The sequence below is a fragment of the Erpetoichthys calabaricus genome, chromosome 10 (assembly GCF_900747795.2).
Source record: "Erpetoichthys calabaricus chromosome 10, fErpCal1.3, whole genome shotgun sequence".
NCBI classification, from domain to species: domain Eukaryota; kingdom Metazoa; phylum Chordata; class Cladistia; order Polypteriformes; family Polypteridae; genus Erpetoichthys; species Erpetoichthys calabaricus.
This window is the reverse complement of record NC_041403.2, coordinates 108,462,015-108,483,211: the sequence shown is the minus strand read 5'-3', so window position 1 is coordinate 108,483,211 and position 21,197 is coordinate 108,462,015. Positions and strand designations below refer to the sequence as shown.

Genomic DNA, 21,197 nt, shown 5'->3' with positions numbered 1-21,197 from the left:
TTTCTGAAATTGTTGATTTTCTATTTTCTAAGAGCAGTGTCAAAATATTTTGGCGACCTGAGCAGATCAACATTCCTGAGGCCCTGACCTTTCTTTATTTTCAGATATTGTATAATGGACACAGTTTACTGGTCATGTTTTGGTTCATTTTGTATCTCAATATTGTTTGGCTGCTAATTAAGGGAAAGAAACAATTAAGGGGTATGAGTCTTCAAGAGTAAGTCAATTACTATTAATTCAAAAGAAGTTAATTAGGAGCAGAAACAGGTCACTAATTAAGAAAAGGGTTAGAATGAAAACCTGCAGGCACTGGGGCCCTCCAGGACCGGAGTTGGGGACCCCTGCTTTATAGCATTTGCAAGTGTTAAATGTTTAGTCATTTTGTATTTATGACAACCAGTGCCTGAAGTGGAAATAAACAACCGCTGGCACACCCTGTTTTTTTGTCTTATTGGTTCTCCTGCCAATATGTTGCAAATTGTACCCATTTATTCACTGAGCACTATTCTCTTGGAAAATCGAGGGGGATGAGATACGTACATTAGGTCAGGGAGTAGGGGGAGCACACTTGAAACTCGATGCCAGTCCTGGTGGATGACCATTTATTGACAGTATGTACCATTTAGGCCAAAAAATGGAAAACTGGTATGTGCGTATAAACTTCAAGCCCTGTTTATGTTGCTGATTACAGCGCATTACCGCACCCACCACACGATGTAGAGAGCACAAAATCATTTGTTACAAGTGGAATCAGGAGATAAGAAGGAGTGTATTCTTTTAATTTAAGATTTTATGTATTTTAGTCTAGATTTTGTTTTTGCTTAAAAGGTTTATTTCCGGCTTGCTCTCTTTTGTTAACGTTTGCTGGAAATTCAGAGAATGCTTATATTTTGGCATATTATTCAGCAACAAAATGTGGGATAACTTTACTTTTATGAATATTAAAAAAATACATTCTACAGTAATTTATACAGTGACTTTAGAAAGTTTTTAGACCCCATAACATTTTTCACATTTTGCTATGCTGCGGTGTTGTGCAAAAATCATTTAAATTAATTTGTTTCCTTAATCAAACAACACTCAATACCCCAGAATGACAAGGCCAAAACAGGATGTTAAGATTTTTTTGCAAATTTATTAAAAATAAAAAACTGAAATCTCACATTGACTCAACTATTGATACTCTTTGGAATGACACTTGAAATATGTCTCAGGTGCAACCAGAGATGTTTCTACACCTTGTTTGGAGTCCAGTTGATTGGGCATGATTAGGAAAGGCACACACTTGTCTGTAGAAGGTCCTACAGTCGACAATGTGTATCAGAACAAAAACTAAGCTATGAGGTCAAATACACTGCAGAGCTTAGAGACAGGATTGTGCTGAGGCATAAGTCTGGGGAAGGTTGAGAGTTCCTAAGAGCACAGTGGTCTCCATAATATTTACTGTATATACTTGCGGATAAGTTCTCCCATGGATAAGTTGGGACTTGATTTCACCGTATAATTTCTTGTATTTTATCATGTCGGTCGTATAAGTCGAATGCGGAAAACTCACGCTATTGATCCAAGAGATTATGATATGCTAACGCTCAACTGAGAGAGTAACCACGGAGCACACTGCTTTTTTTTTCTATGTATTGTGCCTACGTGACCACGTGGTAATACCCAAACTATTCTGAAGCGACATTTGCACTATTTTGTGTTTTTTGTATCTCTCACCCTCATACACCTTTATCGTAAGAGCATCCCTTATCTATGATAGAGCGTTCAATCAGAAGAAAATATGAAGCTGGTTTTAAATTAAACATCATTGAAGTAGCAAAAGAAACTGGTAACTGCGCTGCTGCAACAAAATTTGATGCATCTGAGAAACTGGTTCAAGATTGTAGGAGGCAAGAAGATGTTAAAAAAAAAAAACTAAGTGTCGCATTTTTAAATGGGTGTATAAGTCAGGGTCTGATTTTATGATTGATTTTTCGGGTTTCAAGACCCAACTTATATGTGAGCATATATGGTGAATGAAATAAGTTTAGAAGAAGCACACAACTCTTCCTAAAGCTTTTCTGTCCCACCAAACTAAGCAATTAGGGTGGAAGTACCTTGGTGAGAGAGGAAACCAAGAACCTGATGGTCATTCTGTGCTCCATAGAATCTGGGTAGAAATAGGAGAAGCTTCTCGAATGACTACCACCACTACATCACTAAACTAATCAACAACACATGACAGCCCAGTTAGAGTTTGTAAAAAGGCAACCAAAGGAATCTGAGACTAAACCAAGAATGAACTGTTTGGCCTCACTTCTAAGCATTACAAACTAGGGGACACTAGGCACTGCTCCTCACCTGTGCAATACCATTCCAAAAGTGAAATCTGATGGTGGCAGATTCAGGGACAACTGCTAGTCAGGGCCAAAGGAAGGCTGAACAGAGTAAAGTAAAGAGATATTCTTAATGAAAACCTGCTCTAGAGTGCTTTCAACCTCTAGATCTACCAAAACGATGACCCTGAGCACAAAGCAAAGACAACACAGGAGTAGCTAAGGATCAGCTCTGTGAATGTTCTTAAATGGCCCAGTCAGTGCCAGGACTTAAATGTTTTCCATCCAGCCTAATGGAGCTTGAGAGGATCAGCAGAAAAGAATGGCAGAAAAATCTCTCAATGCAGATGTAAAAAGCTTGTCACATCATACCCAGAGAGACTCCAGGCTGTATTCACTGTCAATGAGGCTTCATGAAATTGCTGAGTAAGGGGTTTGAATACTTGTGGTAATGGGATATTTCAGTTTTATTTTATTAGTAAATTAACAAACATTTATGAACTCCTGTTTTCGTGTTGTCATTCTGGTGTAATGAGTGTTGCTTGATGAGGGGAAAAAATTAAATGATTTTAGTATAAGTCTGCAATACAGCAAAATATATAAAAGGTTAAGGGGTCTAAACAGTTTCTGAAGGGACTGTAAATAGATAGATAGATAGATAGATAGATAGATAGATAGATAGATAGATAGATAGATAGATAGATAGATAGATAGATAGATAGATAGATAGATAGATAGATAGATAGATAGATAGATAGATAGATAGATAGATAGATAGATAGATAGATAGATAGATAGATAGATAGATAGATAGATAGATAAAGACCAGTGTTAAGTTGGTGCAGGATGTGGCAGCAGGGTTAAGATGGGAACAAACCATGGAGAGCAGGATTGAATTGTCTGAGCTCTGGTGTGCAGAACATTGGTGCGTTCAATTCCTGATTGTGTCAGTCTGTGATGTCTTCCCCAGGCCAGAAAGTACACTGGGGTAATGCTGTCACAATACTGTGTACTTCCAAATGGAAGTGTTGTAGCATGTTTTCATCTTTTGCTCAAAAGCTTTGGGGAAGGGATACCACTAATGATGTTTATGGCTGGTCAGGTGATGAAAGTGTAGATGACGTTATTTGTGAAACCTTGAATTAGAGCCAGTAATGACAGGCAATTGTTTTTTAACTGAGTCGGGGAGAAGCCCCAATCAAGATTGTCAGAAGGACCTCAACGGACAGCTGAGGTTTGCTAGCATAAGGTCAGCCTAGAGAAAAATTCCAATATAGCAGATACCATGGTTATCAATACACCCATGCCACATATCAGGCTGACATCTGAGACGCCAATGTTAGGTGACTATGCTGGAGCTGACTGTTCCCTGGGAAAGTCCTGGGTAGAAGAGGAAAACAAGAGTGAGAAATGCAAATACAGTAATACCTATGCATTATAAGAACCTTTGTTATCAGAGGTAGATTTAGCAATAAAGGAAAATGGTTATGTATTTTTAACAGACTCTAAAGAATTGTTCTATACTAATTTGTTCCTAGTTTTTGTTAACTGCATTATCAAATGTCAGCACATTTTTGCTGCCAGCTCCACCTCACATCTCACTTGAGGAGTCAGGCTGCCTCACTTTCTCCTTCAACTCCATGAAATAACCCAAACCAGGATCCTTACTGTAACCCTAACCCTAACCCTCCTAAGTGCTTGTAGGTAAGTGCTCTATATTCTTCCAAACCCTGCACTGGCTCTTTTCATGGTCTTGTGCTATCCCTGAATGATTCTGCTATGTGGCATTTATTTTCTCCATCTTCTACTCGGTTCATAATTTGCATTTTAATTTCTAAAGAAATTAGTTTGTACTGTATTTTCATGACATGCTGGATCCAGTTGTATTTACAGATCCACCATCACTAATCTGGCCACCAGTAATCCAGTACCACCACTAATTCGGACATGATTCCCCAGGTCGGAGTAGCTAAATGTGTAGTCATGTGTGCATAGTTTTAAGTTGATTTGAGATTTATAAACAAACTTGGTGCGTGACTTGGTGTAAATATGTTTTTTTTAATCCAAATTTTTGTGTATATGCCGTTTTTGCTTTTTGTGGAGCAAGCAAATTTTTAGAATGGAATCTAAGCAAGGTTTTATACATGAGGTCCCTAATCACTTAGAATGTATTTAAGTGCATCAGAAGATGTTTCTTCATCAGTCAGGTTGTAAGGGCATCAACACTACAGACAGAGTTGCTGTGTATGCTGGGAAATGGAGACTTGTCCTATACACTCTCAATATGTGAGGCAGTACGAGTTGTTTTAATAATGTTAATCAAAGTCTTTAATTATCTGAAAAACATTGTGAATATATACAGTATATGAAACTAAAAATAAGCAAGTTCAGAAAAAGAATTGATTGGTGGGTTTATTAACCTATAATGCTTTATATGTTGTAGTCAAACATATTTACAGTTTTCAACATTATTTATTTTGAAATTGTGAGTCATGCTGAAGAAAGCATTTATCCATTTCCTGAAGCTTCTTATTCCAAAAACAAACACCTGTAAATAATTTGTACGCAACAGGGAGATATGACTGTGGTAAGATATATTGTCTATTGCTGTAATATTCAAAAGAGATTTAGGATTAATCTTTTTCACTGGATTAGGGATAGTTTATATCCCTGAACCGCCAGCAGACAGAAGATCCATTTGCACTACATATGTACTTTGGTTTGACAGACAGGCAAACAAAAAAACAAATCTTTTTCACTTGATGGAGAAGGAAAAAGGTAAATTCTAAGTAAATATAAGCTGATGGCCATACATTGACATGTCAAAGTAAACACACGGCTCTGTGCTTTCAGGGCAGTGACATTTCAAAATCTGCACAGTGACATTTTCATTGTTTTGAATCAATCTTTATTCATCCCGGTGTCTCTCTCAGTTAGGTATATATATCTAAAGACAGAGGGACAGGTATATAATTCTGCTTAGCTTGTATGACAGGGTTGGGGGTGGGGGTGGGCTCGGCAAATGGATTTGCGGCATACAGTTCCAGACATTTACTTAAGGTAATGCTCAGCAAACAAAACGAAAAGCCTCTGCCTGCTGTTAGTCACAGCTGCTGGTTGGCATTTTAACAGTTTGCCTCATTTCGGTAAACAAAATGGAAGGCTCCATAAGAACTATTAAGTGACAAACACAAATGTATACTTCTATATGCACAGCACAATTTCTGGAATCCTAATAGTGACAGGGACTGAATGAAATGCAAATGTTGCAGGTCTTAATTATTGGAAGCTTGTCAGCAGTAGAGCTTCCTACAGCAAGAGTATAAAGGAAATAAACAAAGTGGGGATGCTTCCATTACTCACATTTATAACCAGACTTTCTACATAAACTGTTAAGCTGAAGTTTTACATTAAGCATTCGTTTAGCGTTTACTTCAAACTAAAGAAGGCCTGCAAGAAAATCAAACAGTCGACATCCTAATAGAATGGCTTCTTCTCTTTCACTCCCTCCTGTGCCAAGTTTAACAACCCTACAATCTGCAGAAAATGGGGCCTGCAAGCTTGCTTTAGTGTTGAAATATCATTCATTCTGCTTTATAGTTTGAGTGTTTTGAGATGTACATCGCTGTAATGAAAGCCACTGTTGAGTACTTAACTAAAAATTTATATATATTGTATACAGACTAAAAGAAAAATACATTAATAGGATAAAGGGTTGGATTCTCAAATGGTAAAACCCTATTTATTTTTCAAAAGAATGAAGAGTTAGGCACAAGAGCACTGCCATCACTGAGTATTATGCATACTCTCAACTGAACACATTTCTAGGGATGCTCTACTGATACATAGTAGGGCCTCCTTTAGTCCTCAGAACAGCCTCAATTCTTCTTGATATGGATTCCAAAACTGTTAGAAACTTTTTTTTGAGATTCTGGTCCATGTTGACATGACTGCATCATGGAGATTGTGTTAGCTGCACATTCTTTATGCTGTGACTCTCCTGTTCCACCAAATCCCAAAGGTGTTCTATTGGATTCAGATCCAGTGACAGGGTAGGCCACTGAAGAACACTGAATTCATTGTCATGTTCATGAAACCAGTTTGAGATGACTTTTGCTTTGTGATGTGGTGCATTATCACGCTGGAAGTAGCAATTACTAAATGGGTAAATTGTGGCCAGAAAAGGATGCACATGGTGAGAAACAATACTCAAATCAGTTGTGACATTCCAGTGATGATTGATTGATATTAACAGGCCCAAAGTGTCCCATGAAAATATTCCCCACACCATTACACCACTGCCACCAGTCTAGACTGTTCACACAAGGCAGGTTGGGTACATGGAATCATGCTGTTGTTGCCAAATTCTGCCCATACAGTCTGTGTGCCTCAGCAGAATTCAAGATTCATCAGACCAGACCATATTCTGACAGTTTTCATCTGCCCAGTTTTGGTGAGCCTATGCACACTGTAGCCTCAGCATTCTGTTATTGGATGAGAGGAATGGAACCTAATATGGTTTTCTGCTGTTGTAGCCCATATGCCTCAAGGTTCAACATGTTTTACATTTTGAGATGCTTTTCTACTCACCCCAGTGAGTACAGAGTGGTCATCTGAGTTATTATAGCCTCTTTTCAGCTGGTAATTATCCTCTGACCTCTCCCAAAAGCAAGGTGTTTCCATTCACCAGACCTACTGCTCACTGATGTTTTTTGTTTTTCATGTCATTGTGAGTAAACTCAAGAGACCTGTGTGTGAAAATCCCAGAAGATCAGCAATAACAGAAGTATTCAAACAAGCCCATCTGGCTCAACAATTATGCCACAGTCGAAATCATTGAGATCACATTTTTTCCTCATTCTGGTGCTTGATTTAAACATTAATTGAAGCTCCTTATCTATATTTGCATGATTTTATATACAGTGGAACCTCGGGTCATGACCGTAATTCGTTCCAAAACTCTGGTCACAACCTGATTTGGTCATGACCCGCAGTAATTTCCCCCATAGCATTGTATGTAAATACAATTAATCCATTCCGGACCATACGAGCTGTATTTAAATATATATATTTTTAAAGATTTGTAAGCACAAAAATAGTTAATTATACCATAGAATACACAGTGTAATAGTAAACTAAATGTTTACTTACTTCTTCTGTAATGTTTACTTCTTCTGCTTGGGCTCTCTCGCTCGCGCTCTCTCTCTCGCTCGCTGCACAGGGAGTGACTGAACATGTGCAGAAATCATCGGCGCATACGAACTGGAAGGGAAACTGGCTTGTTCATCACCTGAGTGCGTGGTCGTGAACAGATGCAAAATTTTGGCAAACTTTTTGGTCGTAACCCGATTTGTAAGTGGTCCGAGATGTTCGTGACCCGAGGTTCCACTGTATTGCGCTGCTGTCATATTATCTGCTGACTAGAGAACTGTATGGATAAGCAGATGTACGGATGTTCCTAATAATTTGCTCAGTTAGTGTATCTGCGACCTGATTGAGTAAAGATCTCCCTTAAAACAGTTACGGGTGGTTTTGGTTGATGTAGCCCAACAGCCCTAATAGATCTTGTCCAGTTCTGGTTTTAAGATAACAATGTGAGGATCAGGCTTGCTGCACATTTGTTAGCTCACATCTGTGGTATTTCCATATTAGGAAAGGCTGGCTGATTTACTGCCCAATTACAGCATATCATATCTGAACCAAGGCCATAGTAGAGTTCGGAGTAGAATAAGCATTGGCTTACTAGTTAGCTAGTAAAATTCACCCAGGCTACATACATACAGATTTCTCCATGCCAGATTCTAATTAGTTGGCCTAAGCATGAGAACAGGAGTTTTTGAGAGGTAATCTGACTGTGTTTTTACAAAGTATGGTTAAAGACTAATCAGGGTGAGGCCTGTCAATATTTAGGATTCTGTGACAATGGGGATTAGTTTAAAGGGTGAAAGATGATTGAACCATCAGGTTCAGAAATGAAAACTGTCAAGTTTAACTTTACTAGTTCAAATTTTGAGCAGATATGAGAAAATCTAAAAAGGATTATCTGGGAAAAGTTTTTAAGTGTAGACATAGACTTGAGGAGATGTGAGGCAGTTTTAAAAGCATTTTACATACAATGCATGGAAAGTTTATTTCAAAAGTTTGAAGCAGCAGGAAATGAAATAGAAAACAACAGTGGATAAACAAGGAGCTAAAAAGACATTGCAAAGGAAAAGACAGCTGTATGAAGTGCAAACAGCAAATAATTCCTGCACTCATAAGCCCTTATGACATGTTAACACCATACCCAGGGAGGGAAAGTGGCAGGTAAATGGCCTTGCTCAAGGGCCCAGCAGAGTGGAATCACTTCTGGCATTTATGGGATTCGAACCGGCATCCTTCCAATTGCCATTGCAAATATCTAGCCTCAGAGCTAGCGCAATAGTAAAGGCAAATTAAAATATACAGAGTGTGAAATAGAAACTTGCATTTTTCTGAAGTGTACATGTTTGAAGTAGTCAATAAGCTCCCAGCCATAACAGGGACTATCAGGGAAGTGCTTAGTGATTAGGAAATTGTACAGAGAGAAACGCTGCTTGGATTTGAAAGGCTGAAATTAAACAAGTTATTGGTCTGTATAATGTTTATCCTCACATGCCTAAGGAGATGTGTGAGTAAATATATAAAACCTTGATGCATATTTTTTGAAAATTGCTGCCCATCGGGGAAATTCCTGAAGGACTGGAAGCTAGCTAATACTTTATAATGATAGAAAAGATGATTGGGCTGATCCACGTAACTATAGGTAAGCAAGCTTAACATGCAACACATGTAGATTGGTGGAAGCAATTATTAAAAAAAGATAAGGCATCACAAGGTGAGAACAGGTGTGTTAGCAAACAGGAGAAGGGGGAAATCGTGTTATATATGTTAGAATATACAGAATATGTTAGAACGCTATGAGGGAGCAACAAAAGCATATGATCAAAGTGGTGCTTTTGATACTATTTATATTGACTTTCAGAAAGCATTCGATAAGGTACCACCTTAGTAGTTGGACGTCAATCTAGAAGAAGCATTCAATGTTTGTTGTATGGTTTATATCAAATTTCCTTAAACACCAGGGACAAAGAATTAGGTTAGAGGAATGTTATCAGAATTAGCTGATGTTAAAAGTAGCGTCCTTCTGGGATTAGTGCTGAGGCCAATGCTCTTCTTAAGGCACATAAACTATCTGGATACGAATATAAATGACAAATTAGATAAATTTGCTGACTAAACTAGGGGGAAGGGCAGATAATGCAGAATCATTACATGGGAGACCTAGACAGCATAGAGGCTTCGGTAGATTGTAGAAGATGGCATTTAAAGTAATGAAATATAATGTATTATACGTATTACATGTATTATGTTTAAAAAAAAAGGTAGATTTGAATACACAGGGATGTCTGATGCTTGAAAGCAGTCCTTATGAAAAAGATCTTAGCGTCATGGTGGGCTCATCACTGTCTACATGCTAACAGTGCACAGAAGCCATTTACAAGACTAAGATGATTTAAGGTTATAGATATATCATGATGTGTAGAATTCAAGTCAAGCGAGTTTATGATTAAGCTACTTACTGTACTGTGTTGGTTGTTTCCATATTACAAAATGAGAAATAATAGAGAAAGTTCAGAGGAGAGTTACTAGACTGATTCCAGTGAGAGAAGAGATACGAGGTACGAGGAGAGAATGAAGGAGCTGAACCTTGTCACATTAAGCAAATGGATATTAAAAGGCTATATGATTATATTTTTTTAAACTATGAAGAGAATTAGCACAATGAATCCTGTGTTTTACCTTAAAATGAGAAAAGAAAAAATGGAAACTTGTTAGGGGTATATTTCACACAAACATTAGAAAGTTTTTCTTTGCACAAAGAAACAGACATAATGAATAAAGTAAAAAGCGGTTTGGTAGAAATTAAAACTTTAGAGCCCTTCAAAACCTGACTTGATTTTAATTTTAGAGAATGTAGGTAATTAGAGTTTGTGAGCTTGTTGGGTTGAATGGCCCATTCTTTTCAAAACTGTTCTAAAATTTTCCATTAAATGTTTGGAATTCTCAGTCACTTTTGCTCTTTTTTGCTGTCTCTTTCCTAAATTGAGTACCATTTGCTTGCAGAACCTTTGCTGTTGAATGTATGAGCCCACATAACAGCCTAAATAATTGATCAAAAAGAAGAAATTAGCTAAGGAACACATGAATGACCAAACAACTGAGAAACTGGCTGAAACTTACAATTATTCTATGAAAAACTTTGCAAGTTTTGACAGAAATTATTAAAAACAAGCACTTATTTATTCCAACATGATTAGAATTCATTTTGGAATCTAATTAGTGTAGCTCAAAACTTTACCACCTTAGCAGCAGAGAACCACTTGTCTTGACTGGTAAGATTTCCTTTTGCTCTCACTGTTTGTGGAGGGAATTGTCCAAGAACAACTTAGATATGATATGCATATCTTAAATTTTACAGTGCAATTCTGTTTATTTAGAAATACAAATTAGCAAGTAGGGGTTGTGGGGGTATGAAGACACCACTATATCACTCATATATCATGAAATACTTCAAGAAATTGGTCATTGCACATATGGAATCTTTCATTCTGGACACATTGAGCTTATTAGTTTGTCCACCCTATCCGGACAGATTTATAGAGAATATATCTGTTTGTGCACTACTTAGGCCACTTGACCAAAGGAACCATTACGTGAAAATGTTTTTCATTGAAAGTAGCTCAAAATTCAACAGTATCATCACCCTGTGGCAAATAATGAAGATCAGAGCCCCTGGACTAAACACCACCAGGTGTAACTGGTTCAAGAACTTCCTGACTAATTGTCTTCAGATTGTCATTCTTTGTAAATGCACTCCCAGGGCTATATGCTCAGTACATTGCTGTTGTCCATGTTTATACATTATTGCGTTGCCAAACATGACACAAACTTTATCAGTACACTTTCTGAAGACATAATAGTGAGTCTGATTACCATCAATGGCATGACAAACTGCAAGGGTTAATAGTTTAGGGTTAGGCATACTTTTCATTGACCTCTGAAATTACAACAAACTGCCCTTTAATGTCACCTAACTAAGAAACGTACTGTGGAATTCAGGAGACATAAGGGATCATGGACTTACTGCAGTCAATGGGATTGTAGAGAAAAGAGTGTGTATCCTTAAGTCAGTAAGAGTCCATGTTACTGCTGATCTCACATCATCTTTTGACACCATGTACCTTGTTAAGATGGCTCAACAGCATCTTCATTTTTATGGAGGCAGAGAAATGTCATACTGCTCCTTCACATTCACTCTGTCTTCAATAGATGATAGGCCACAAGACTTGTGGTGGGTGGTTAAAATGGCCCATTTCATCACTGGAGTCAAGCAGCCATACATATATACATGTATAGCAAGAGATGCCAAAATAAGTCACTTTTCACCATTTTAGACCCCAAACAATCTGAACATGTGATAATACAACTATTACTTCTATTACTACAACCCAATGATTAAAATTATAGCATCAGGTATATTGCCGTCTAGAAAGTAACATTTTCCATTTGATGTACTGCCAGCAGATTCAAAGACTGTTTTCATTCCAGGCACTTAAACTGCTAACTCATCCGCATGACCTGTATATAATGTTATAATGGAGACTCCATTAAATAAGCACCTACACTACCAATCTGTTTGTACTACTGATTCAATGTTCACTTAGCTGTATTGTCTGTTTGCTACTTACTGTTTCTAATATCTGATGTAAGGTTCACAGTTTACATGTAAGTTTGATACTGATTATTTTAATTCAAATTTTTACTGGTTTATATTTATTCATTCTGTATACCCTCATGAATAGTAACAGTTATGTTTCATTGTAAGGTATGATGCCAGTAACTTTAATTGAGCTAAATAATTCCTGGAACTCTGATGTAGCAGTGCTAATGTAACCAGTGTTCACTACATGCATTGTGCCTCTGTGCTCTGGCTTTGACTCTTGTTAATGTCTATAGCTTCTGCATTATAATTCTCAGAAGTTGCACATTGTCTGTTAACATTTATTAACACTTAAGCTGAAATGTGAACAAATGAAAGCACAATTAAATAAACTGGCATATTCTGTCAGTCCATTTCCTCCTCTCAGTTACACTCATTACACTTACATATCACCATATACAACTCAACTTCAGTTCCCATATACCATTTAATAACATAAATTCTCATACACCATTCAACATAGTGAAACAGCATAAAACATTAGACAGTGCACTTAAAGAAGAAAACAACCATTCTGGAAACAACCATCTATGAAGACCAATGCTGGACAACAACAAACAAACTTACTTACGCATTTTTGGCAAAATATTGCTACCGTATTTTTGGAAAATTAGCACAGTACATAAAGAGGAAATGCATCCCCACAGGATCATGCTTTGAAATTGAGGACAGATTAAACAAATAAACTTTGTTATTTATTTTTTCATGAAATCATGAGATTAAATTTGTTTCACTGCCATCACTACCAATCTCATAGGATGACATATAAGAAAATATATAATATTTGGGTGGAGTAATATTTAAACCAGAGACAAAACCCCAGCTGAAACATCTATCTATCTATCTATCTATCTATCTATCTATCTATCTATCTATCTATCTATCTATCTATCTATCTATCTATCTATCTATCTATCTATCTATCTATCTATCTATCTATCTATCTATCTAGTAACAATTCGGCCCGCCACGCTGACAAGGGACGATCGTTACTGCTAACCGGTCCTACTTTCCAACAGATGATAAAAGGGATAGGCCAATATCACACCCTGTAGAGCCCCCCGTACACACCTTATTCTAAAAAGTTTAGTCAATCTTATGACTGAGCATTTACAGTCTGAGACAAAAAAAAAAAAAACAAATGGTCAATATCCATAAGCATATGAGGAATATATTACATCAAAGAAAGACAGGAGGAAAATAATCCATAACAATCCCTTTCATTGGCCCCTACCAACCCAAAATAACCCTTATATGTGCTGATACAAAAAATCTATCTATATACAATAAGAATATCACTCCCCCAGTTCCCCTTCCAGAGTTCACATGTAAGTCCACAGTTCCAGCCCCTGTGGGCAGCAGGTGAAACAAAGAGTATTATTGGATGCTGACTCCTAGCAGCAAAAAATCTTCACGGTAAAAGCTATACAGTCAGTCTGCGCCATGATAAAGAACAGTAAGGTCTTCGAGAAGCTCACTCAAGTTTGTGGGAAATAGCGGAACGCCCAATTCACCAGTCAAAAAAGAATTACTGATTTCCACCTAACCGTCAGGACTCTAGAAGCTCCAGGATTTCATCTCCTGGCCCAGGCAGATGCTGATCTGCTTCATTCGATTTTCCATCATCTCCTTCTTGGCTGTCCTCTCTCCCTTTAAACGGCGCGCTTTATGCATATTGCTCCCCAAAAAAAGGAAACCGGAAGTCCCACCTCTGGGGCACAGCTGTCAATCTCAGTCTGTAAGTACAATCCCCATAAAACCCATTCGACAGCAGAAAAACATATTACTTTTATTTAAGTGGCAGTGTTACAATCTATCTATCTATCTATCTATCTATCTATCTATCTATCTATCTATCTATCTATCTATCTATCTATCTATCTATCTATCTATCTATCTATCTATCTATCTATCTATCTATGTTTGAAGGGCAGACCACCCTACAAAGGTCTGTCTAATATAATATCTAGAAGGTCCTAGTATTTCATAATGCAGTTCTCTGTTTCTAATGGTCTGGGGCCGTCCTATTTTATTACAAATTGTCGGCCATTCTCCTTTCATCATATTTCTGCCCATATAACATCAACATCTAGAGCTTCTTCTATTAGTAGGGTTTGCCCTTACACTGGCATGGTCATTAGAACTGCTGTTGCCAGTGAACTTCCCACCAGAGTGTCTAACGACCCGCTTCCTACCATGATATTCTAAAACAGCCGGAGATTCAGGTCCCAACGAGGCCTGACTTTACAATATTTGCTATATATAAAATTATAACTTGTTAGAGTCCTGTTTTATGTTCAAATAACTTTTGCCATAATTTAGAGCAATGAATAATAGTAGTTTGTATAGATTACTTTGTTTAAAATTTTTTGATAATCTAAATAATTGATAACAAAATTGCAATGTTTTAGTCTAATCTGAATATACAACAGGTAGTTACAACTGAACTCTACTCCTTTTTTTTATAAATCTATTTTAAAATCATTTTCACTGTGTTTGTTGTCCAGATGGGCCCCGTTACTCAGAAATGGAATAAGTGTGTTTGAGAATTTTGTGTTAATTTCACTTTGTTTTAGTTTACAAAGAGATAATCACATAGGATCTAAATAAATGTTCTGAACGATGGATCCTGGCATCAAATCACCTGAATTGTCTTATGTGTTTCAGATAACACTGCTGGTATTCGAACCCAACGAACAGGGTTTAATCGCCATGAACAGAATGTTTACTTGCTTCCTATCCTGGTGGTAGACAGTGGGCCTCCAGCACTCAGCAGCACTGGCACATTGACCATACGTGTGTGTGGCTGTGACACCGAGGGCACCATCCAGTCTTGCAATGCTACTGCCTATGTGATGTCTGCAGCACTGAGCCCAGGGGCACTCATCGCATTGCTAGTCTGCATGCTCATCCTCATTGGTAAGGTTGATAATCATTCGTTTTAATCGAGGGATTCAAGAATGCTAGTTATTTTTTCAAAATAATGTTCATTTCTCTTCAATGTTGGCAGTATAGTTGATTCTATAGTACTGTAATTGCTAAAGTATGATTGTTGGAATTTTATTTTTGTAATTTTATTGTATATGATCTTTAATTTATTTCTAATTTAGAGATTGCCAAATGTTTCTTCTTTTTTAATGATACAGTTCCATCACAACAGAGGTTTATTTACTGTATTAGATACATACTGCGCTTGACTCAAAATAATACATAAAAGAAACTGATTTAAAATAAGTAAAAGCAAAAAAGAATGCAGGAAGTACAATAACTGCTTCCATTTTTCAAAACTAATATGTAATACAAACCACCTGTTTTTTAAGGTATCTTTTGTACAAGATTGCATGAACCAATTTAAAAAGGTTGTCTGTATGGTTGCTGTGCAAATCTCTATATCCACTGCATCACTCTCAAATACACTTTTACATCTGTCGGAGCTAGAATTCCAGTAATGACTGTGTGTTCCATTACAGATTTCATCAGATCTTTGACTGATGAGGTTACCCTTGCTGCTTATACATATATCACTTAATCTGTACCTCCAATATGGTAATGGAATAGCCTGGAAAGGGGGAGCAGTATCATAAGATTGAAATTTGAACAAAAAAAAAAAAAAAAAAAAGCCTGGTTCTGACTAACACAGTGAGAAGGTTGGGGTATAAATTCTAAATAGAAAAGAAAACAAAAATTCAAAATGCTTTTACTTTTCAGTCCTGTCTTCAAGTAGAAACATGGTCACTATTAATCTTACTGTATAAGTAAGTATAAATACTGTAAATATGGGTGAGTATTCTGGAATGATAAGTCAATTAAAAGGTAAAGTAAATTAGAATACCAAATAAAAATCTGGTACACCATTAACAACAAGCAGTTAATAACTAAGCATGTGAACCACGGGCAGTATTTAGCTCAGACCTTCTAAGTCTCCAAAGTACATCATATTGCCTGATAGTCTTTCTGTTTTTCTAAAGAACAACATCAATAACAATTTATTTCTTGTACAGCAAAAATCACACAAGGAATGTTTCAATAGGCTTTAACAGGGCCAAGAAAAAGGACAAGAAAAAAACTCCCAAAACAGTTAGGTATTTTTAAATATCTGCTAGTAGTTTAATGTTGCTTGAGGGCATATTAAAATTATTTTTAATAGGAAGCTGTTGTGACAATGGTTTGTAGAGAGGTGGGTGCTGGGTGAGAAAGAGAGCTTGTGTTTTTGGGGTCTATTAAAACGGAACCAAGAAAGTCCCATAAAATACAGAACTTTAATACATTTGCTTGTGAATAACTGACCGGAGAAGCAAAATGACACATCGTGAAATACATTTAAGAGGTTTAAATTATAAAACATGCTGAAGAACATAGAACTATACTTTAACACTTACAATACAGAGTTTTTTATCTAGGTATGAAGTATTTATTAATGTTAAAAATCTGATTAATCGCATGCCTCTTGTGACTGTTATGTTCAGTCCATCTTCTTCCCAGGCATGTGTCACAGGTGTCTGGTCACACTCACAGGTAATCTAACTTTGTCACCATTAAAACATCCGACTACGCCACCCAGTTTTATTAAGAGACTGGGAACTCCTGAAATTTACAAATAATAGCACACAGGTTTCTTTAAATTGGGCGGTGAGTAAACACACAATGAAAGACACAACAGTAATTTCAGAAAAAAAGCAACAGTAAGACAATATAAGGTACATTAAAAAGATAAACGAACATAACAGAACCTAAACATATCAGGAATTAATTTCCTTTTTTTTAAAAGGAAAATACACAGTCCACACTCTAAAAGTCCATAAAAACAAGAATTGGAGGATACAACCTTTAGTGGTGCAGAGTCCAAGTTGCTCACTGTGTTACCCCAACACTTAATCGTTCAACTGTCCATGGATGCACTCTGTTCCCCGGACACTCGTTCCCCTACAGAAGTTGTGTCAAATTGTTGACTCCCTGTCAGCGTCTCTTCGTTGTTCCTTTTTCTTCCACTTCTGGGCTCCTTGTGTTGCTGGGACCTAGGCACGCCTCATTTCTCGTCTGTCAGCTTTGCTGGGTCCTTTCATGCAGATTCCCTCTCTCGCTGAACCCACATCCGGCGTCTCTTTGTGGAGCTGTCTCTTCCTCCCTGGAAGTGTTGCCGTCCTTGTGCCTCACGTCATGCCAGCCAGGTACCCTTGTCTGCCTGCGAGCCCCTGTGCCCTGTCCGAGTGTCTTGGCAGCGTTTCCATTGGACTGTCCCTCCTGCCTTCTGATGCCCAGGAGTTTATATTTACTTCAGTCCCTGCTGTTGTCAGTCCTGGACAAACAGTTTAATCAATGGCACATCTAAATTGCCTGGGTTTAACAATTAATGAAAACACAAGTTAAGAAAATGTATGGTTACCAAACATTAATAAGTACAGATATGCTGATTAGAAACCAATATTTCCAAGCCAGGTAAATACAGACATCCTCCAAGGCCAGACTTCAAAGCAGTGACTCTCTTGCAGGATAGCAAACACCACTAATAAGTACAGATATGCTGATTAGAAACCAATATTTCCAAGCCAGGTAAATACAGACATCCTCTAAGGCCAGACTTCAAAGCAGTGACTCCCTTGCAAGACAGCAAATACCATTAATAAGTACAGACAGCCTTTTAACTTCTCACCCCCCAGTCCCAACAGTAGGTGCCTAATGGAACCACCCAGTGCACAAAAAAATGTAACAGTGTCCCCCTCTGACACATGTAATATACGTTACCAGTTTTTCTGTCAGGGTAAGTCTTTGTAATCCTGAATGACACTAACAGGACTGATGCATAGGGTGAGGTGATGAGGTAAGCATGGTCAGGAAGGCATCTTCATAAAACAGTATTTTGTTTTACATTACAAAATTATAATGGCAAAAAATGATTTTAAGGTTGATCAAGTGCCTAATTTATATACTGTTTTTATAATTTGTTAAAAAAAAATCTTCATTTTAAAAGATTCAAATGTCTCAGAGCTGCAGTTCACTCTGCTTCGCTGCACTGTGAGCTTTGAACATCAAAACAGTGCATGTCCATACCTGATTTTTCACTAATTGTTTTGTGTATATATTGATATTCATTTATTCATTCATTTTCAATGTCTTTTCTGAAGCCAGGTCACGGTGGCAACAGTCTTAGTAGTGAGGCTCAAACATCCTTTTCCCCAGCTGCACTTGCCAACTCAAATTGTGGAATCCCAAGGGGTTCTCAGAGATATAATCCTCCCAGTGAGCCCTGGGTCTTTCCCAGGGTCTCCTACCAGCAGGTCATGCCCCTAAAAACCTCCACAGGGAGGCATCCAGGAGGTATCCGTATCAGATGCCCAAACCACCTCAACTGGCTCCTCTTGATCATCACATCGTTTGAAAAATGTAGTTAATTTCTGGAATGTCATCAAGGTGCTAGTCACAGGTATAATGTTTGGTAATTGTCTCCTAAGTGTGTAAGCCACATTTTTAATTTGAATGGGCTCTTCTAACTTGCAGGACAAAGTTTTGAAACTGCTGTGGTATTTAGAGAAGCACACGGAAACAGAAGAATTGCCTTCAATTCTGCCATCACAAAACTAAATGAAAGTATATATTTGTGTCAAATAGAAACAGTGAAGAATTTACAGTTGTGTTGTTTTTAATGCCTATATTGTGTGGTTTGTTTTTAAATTAATCCTTTACATTTCTTTTACCCTTTTTCCTAAAATAATATTCACTTTTTTTTCCTTTGTCCTGGAGATGTATTATATAATGGAAGTATTGTATTATGCCAATAATAATAATATGGCAAATTGTATTATGTGTTATCATCTACTGTTGAATTCTGCTCTGTACTTGTAATATTTCTATTGCATTATATTGTATTGAGGATCTGTTCTGTTCTGTGTATTGTATTGTATTGTATTGACCCCCTTCTTTTTGACTCCCACTGCACGCCCAACCTACCTGGAAAGGGGTCTCTCTTTGAACTCCCTTTCCCAAGGTCTCTTCCATTTTTTCCCTAGTAGGGTTTTTTTGGGAGTTTTTTCTTGTCTTCTTAGAGAGTCAAGGCTGGGAGGCTGTCAGGATCCAACCTGCGAACGCTGCAACCAAGCTCCTGCCTCACTGGGTCACATGTTTTGGGCCTGCACCAAACTAACATCATTTTGGACAAAAATTTTTAAGTGCCTCTCAGACAGCCTTGGTATCACAATCCCTCCTAAGCCATTAACAGCTGTGTTCGGTGTTCTTCCAGATGGACTGGAATTGGAGAAGGACAAGCAAACGGTGATTGCATTCACTACACTTTTGGCACGCAGACTTATTTTGTTAAATTGGAAGAATCCTAATTCTCCTCTTATAAGTCAGTGGGAAACCGATGTTTTATATTATTCGAAATTGGAAAAAATCAAATTTTCAGTTAGAGGATCTGTACAAAATTTTTTCAAAACATGGCAGGATTTAATCAATATTATTTTAGAATAAGAGAAATAACTATTACCGCATTTAACTCCCTTCTCCATCTCTTATTTACATAGATATTTACTTCTCCCTTTCTTTTGTTTAATGTTGCCTTATTAAAAAGTGTTAAGCAATTTTCCTTTAGCTAAGCTCTCCTTCTCAGGGGTGGGGTTTGATTAGTCTTCAAATTTGTTGGGTTATAAATTGATCTGTTTGTATGGAATGATTACAATGAAAATTAATAAAATAAAAATATATAAAAAAAAAAAGAGGCAGGGCCTATTAAAGCCCATTGCGGCACTTCTTGTGTGATTTTGGGCTATACAAAAAATAAGTTGTATTGCATTGTATTGTATTATGAACCTTGTATTGCAATACATGATTAAGTGTGCCTACTAAGGATCTATATTAGGGGATGAGCCATCTTTGAATATAAATATTATGTCATTTCTTACTACAGACTGTGAGGGGACCCTGTGAGGTACAGGCTGATAGATAGATAGATAGATAGATAGATAGATAGATAGATAGATAGATAGATAGATAGATAGATAGATAGATCGATCGATCGATCGATCTATCCAGTAGTTTCTAAATCCTAGGTCAGCTACGTTCAGAAAAGGATCATTCTACAAAGAAGTAAAATATCAAATATCTAAGTAAAAACAATTAAAATTAATTAAGAAGCAATGTAACAAAACAAAATGAACAGATTCTCATTGGGGTTAATTATTTTAATTTTTAATAAACTCATGAAATGATTATGTGTGTCCACCATATGCCTTGTATCCATACTAATGTAATGGCAAAAATAAAGCTTGCAATGGCAAATGTTTACTCATTTATTATAGTATGTGAGCAGACTGGCAGAAAAGCCCTCCACTTTGTTTGGTGCTGGTTGCTGCTTAACAACAGATGGTTGTTCAAACATATTGAAAAAGGGCCCTCTTCTTAAAATCATTAGCGAAAAAGAAGGCTGAATTGATACAAATGCTCTCAAGCATAGTAAATCTTCTGTTTACAACACATTCGGAATACAAAGAAGTAGTTGAAACAATGGAAAGTGCCTCATGTTTGATGCTTCTTTCACTCCTCTTAATTGGTAGTACAGAAAAGGTGGCTGATTTAAAATTTAAGCAGACTTGCAATGGTTCAAGTAAAAAACTGCCTGAAACTTGCTGTTGCTGGTTAACTGTCAAGAAGAAACAGAACATGAATTTCTGTTATGAATTTAAATGAAGTGTTATTATTTTTAAAAGCTGTTAACAACGGGGCTAGAAAACATCGGATGGGGGGGGGGTTTGAGAGAGAAGACAAACAGATTAAATATTTAAAGTGGTTTAAACCAGTGGTCTCAAACTGGAGGGCTACAGTGGTTTCAGGTTTTTATTCTAACCCTTTTCTAAATTAGTGACCTGTTTTTGCTGCTAATTAAAATATTTTGAATTAATTTTAATTGACTTGTTCTTGAAGACTCAGGCCACTTGTTTCTTTTTCCTTAATTAGCAGTCAAACAATAATGACATACAAAACATGACCAGCAAACTGTGTCCAGCATACAGTATCTGAAAATAAAGAAATGTGAAGGTCTCAGGAATGTTGATCTGCTCAGGTCCACAAAACATTGTAACAGTGCT

The 21,197-nt window shown here is 37.1% G+C and overlaps 1 protein-coding gene across 1 annotated transcript in view; it reads left to right on the top strand.

The window, feature by feature from the left end:
* Positions 1-21,197, top strand: part of LOC114659307 (cadherin-22-like) — a 785,264-nt gene that overhangs the window by 701,909 nt on the left and 62,158 nt on the right. The window contains exon 10 of the mRNA XM_051932845.1: positions 14,788-15,039. Coding sequence (XP_051788805.1) covers positions 14,788-15,039 — 252 coding nt within the window. The remainder of the gene's footprint in view (positions 1-14,787; positions 15,040-21,197) is intronic.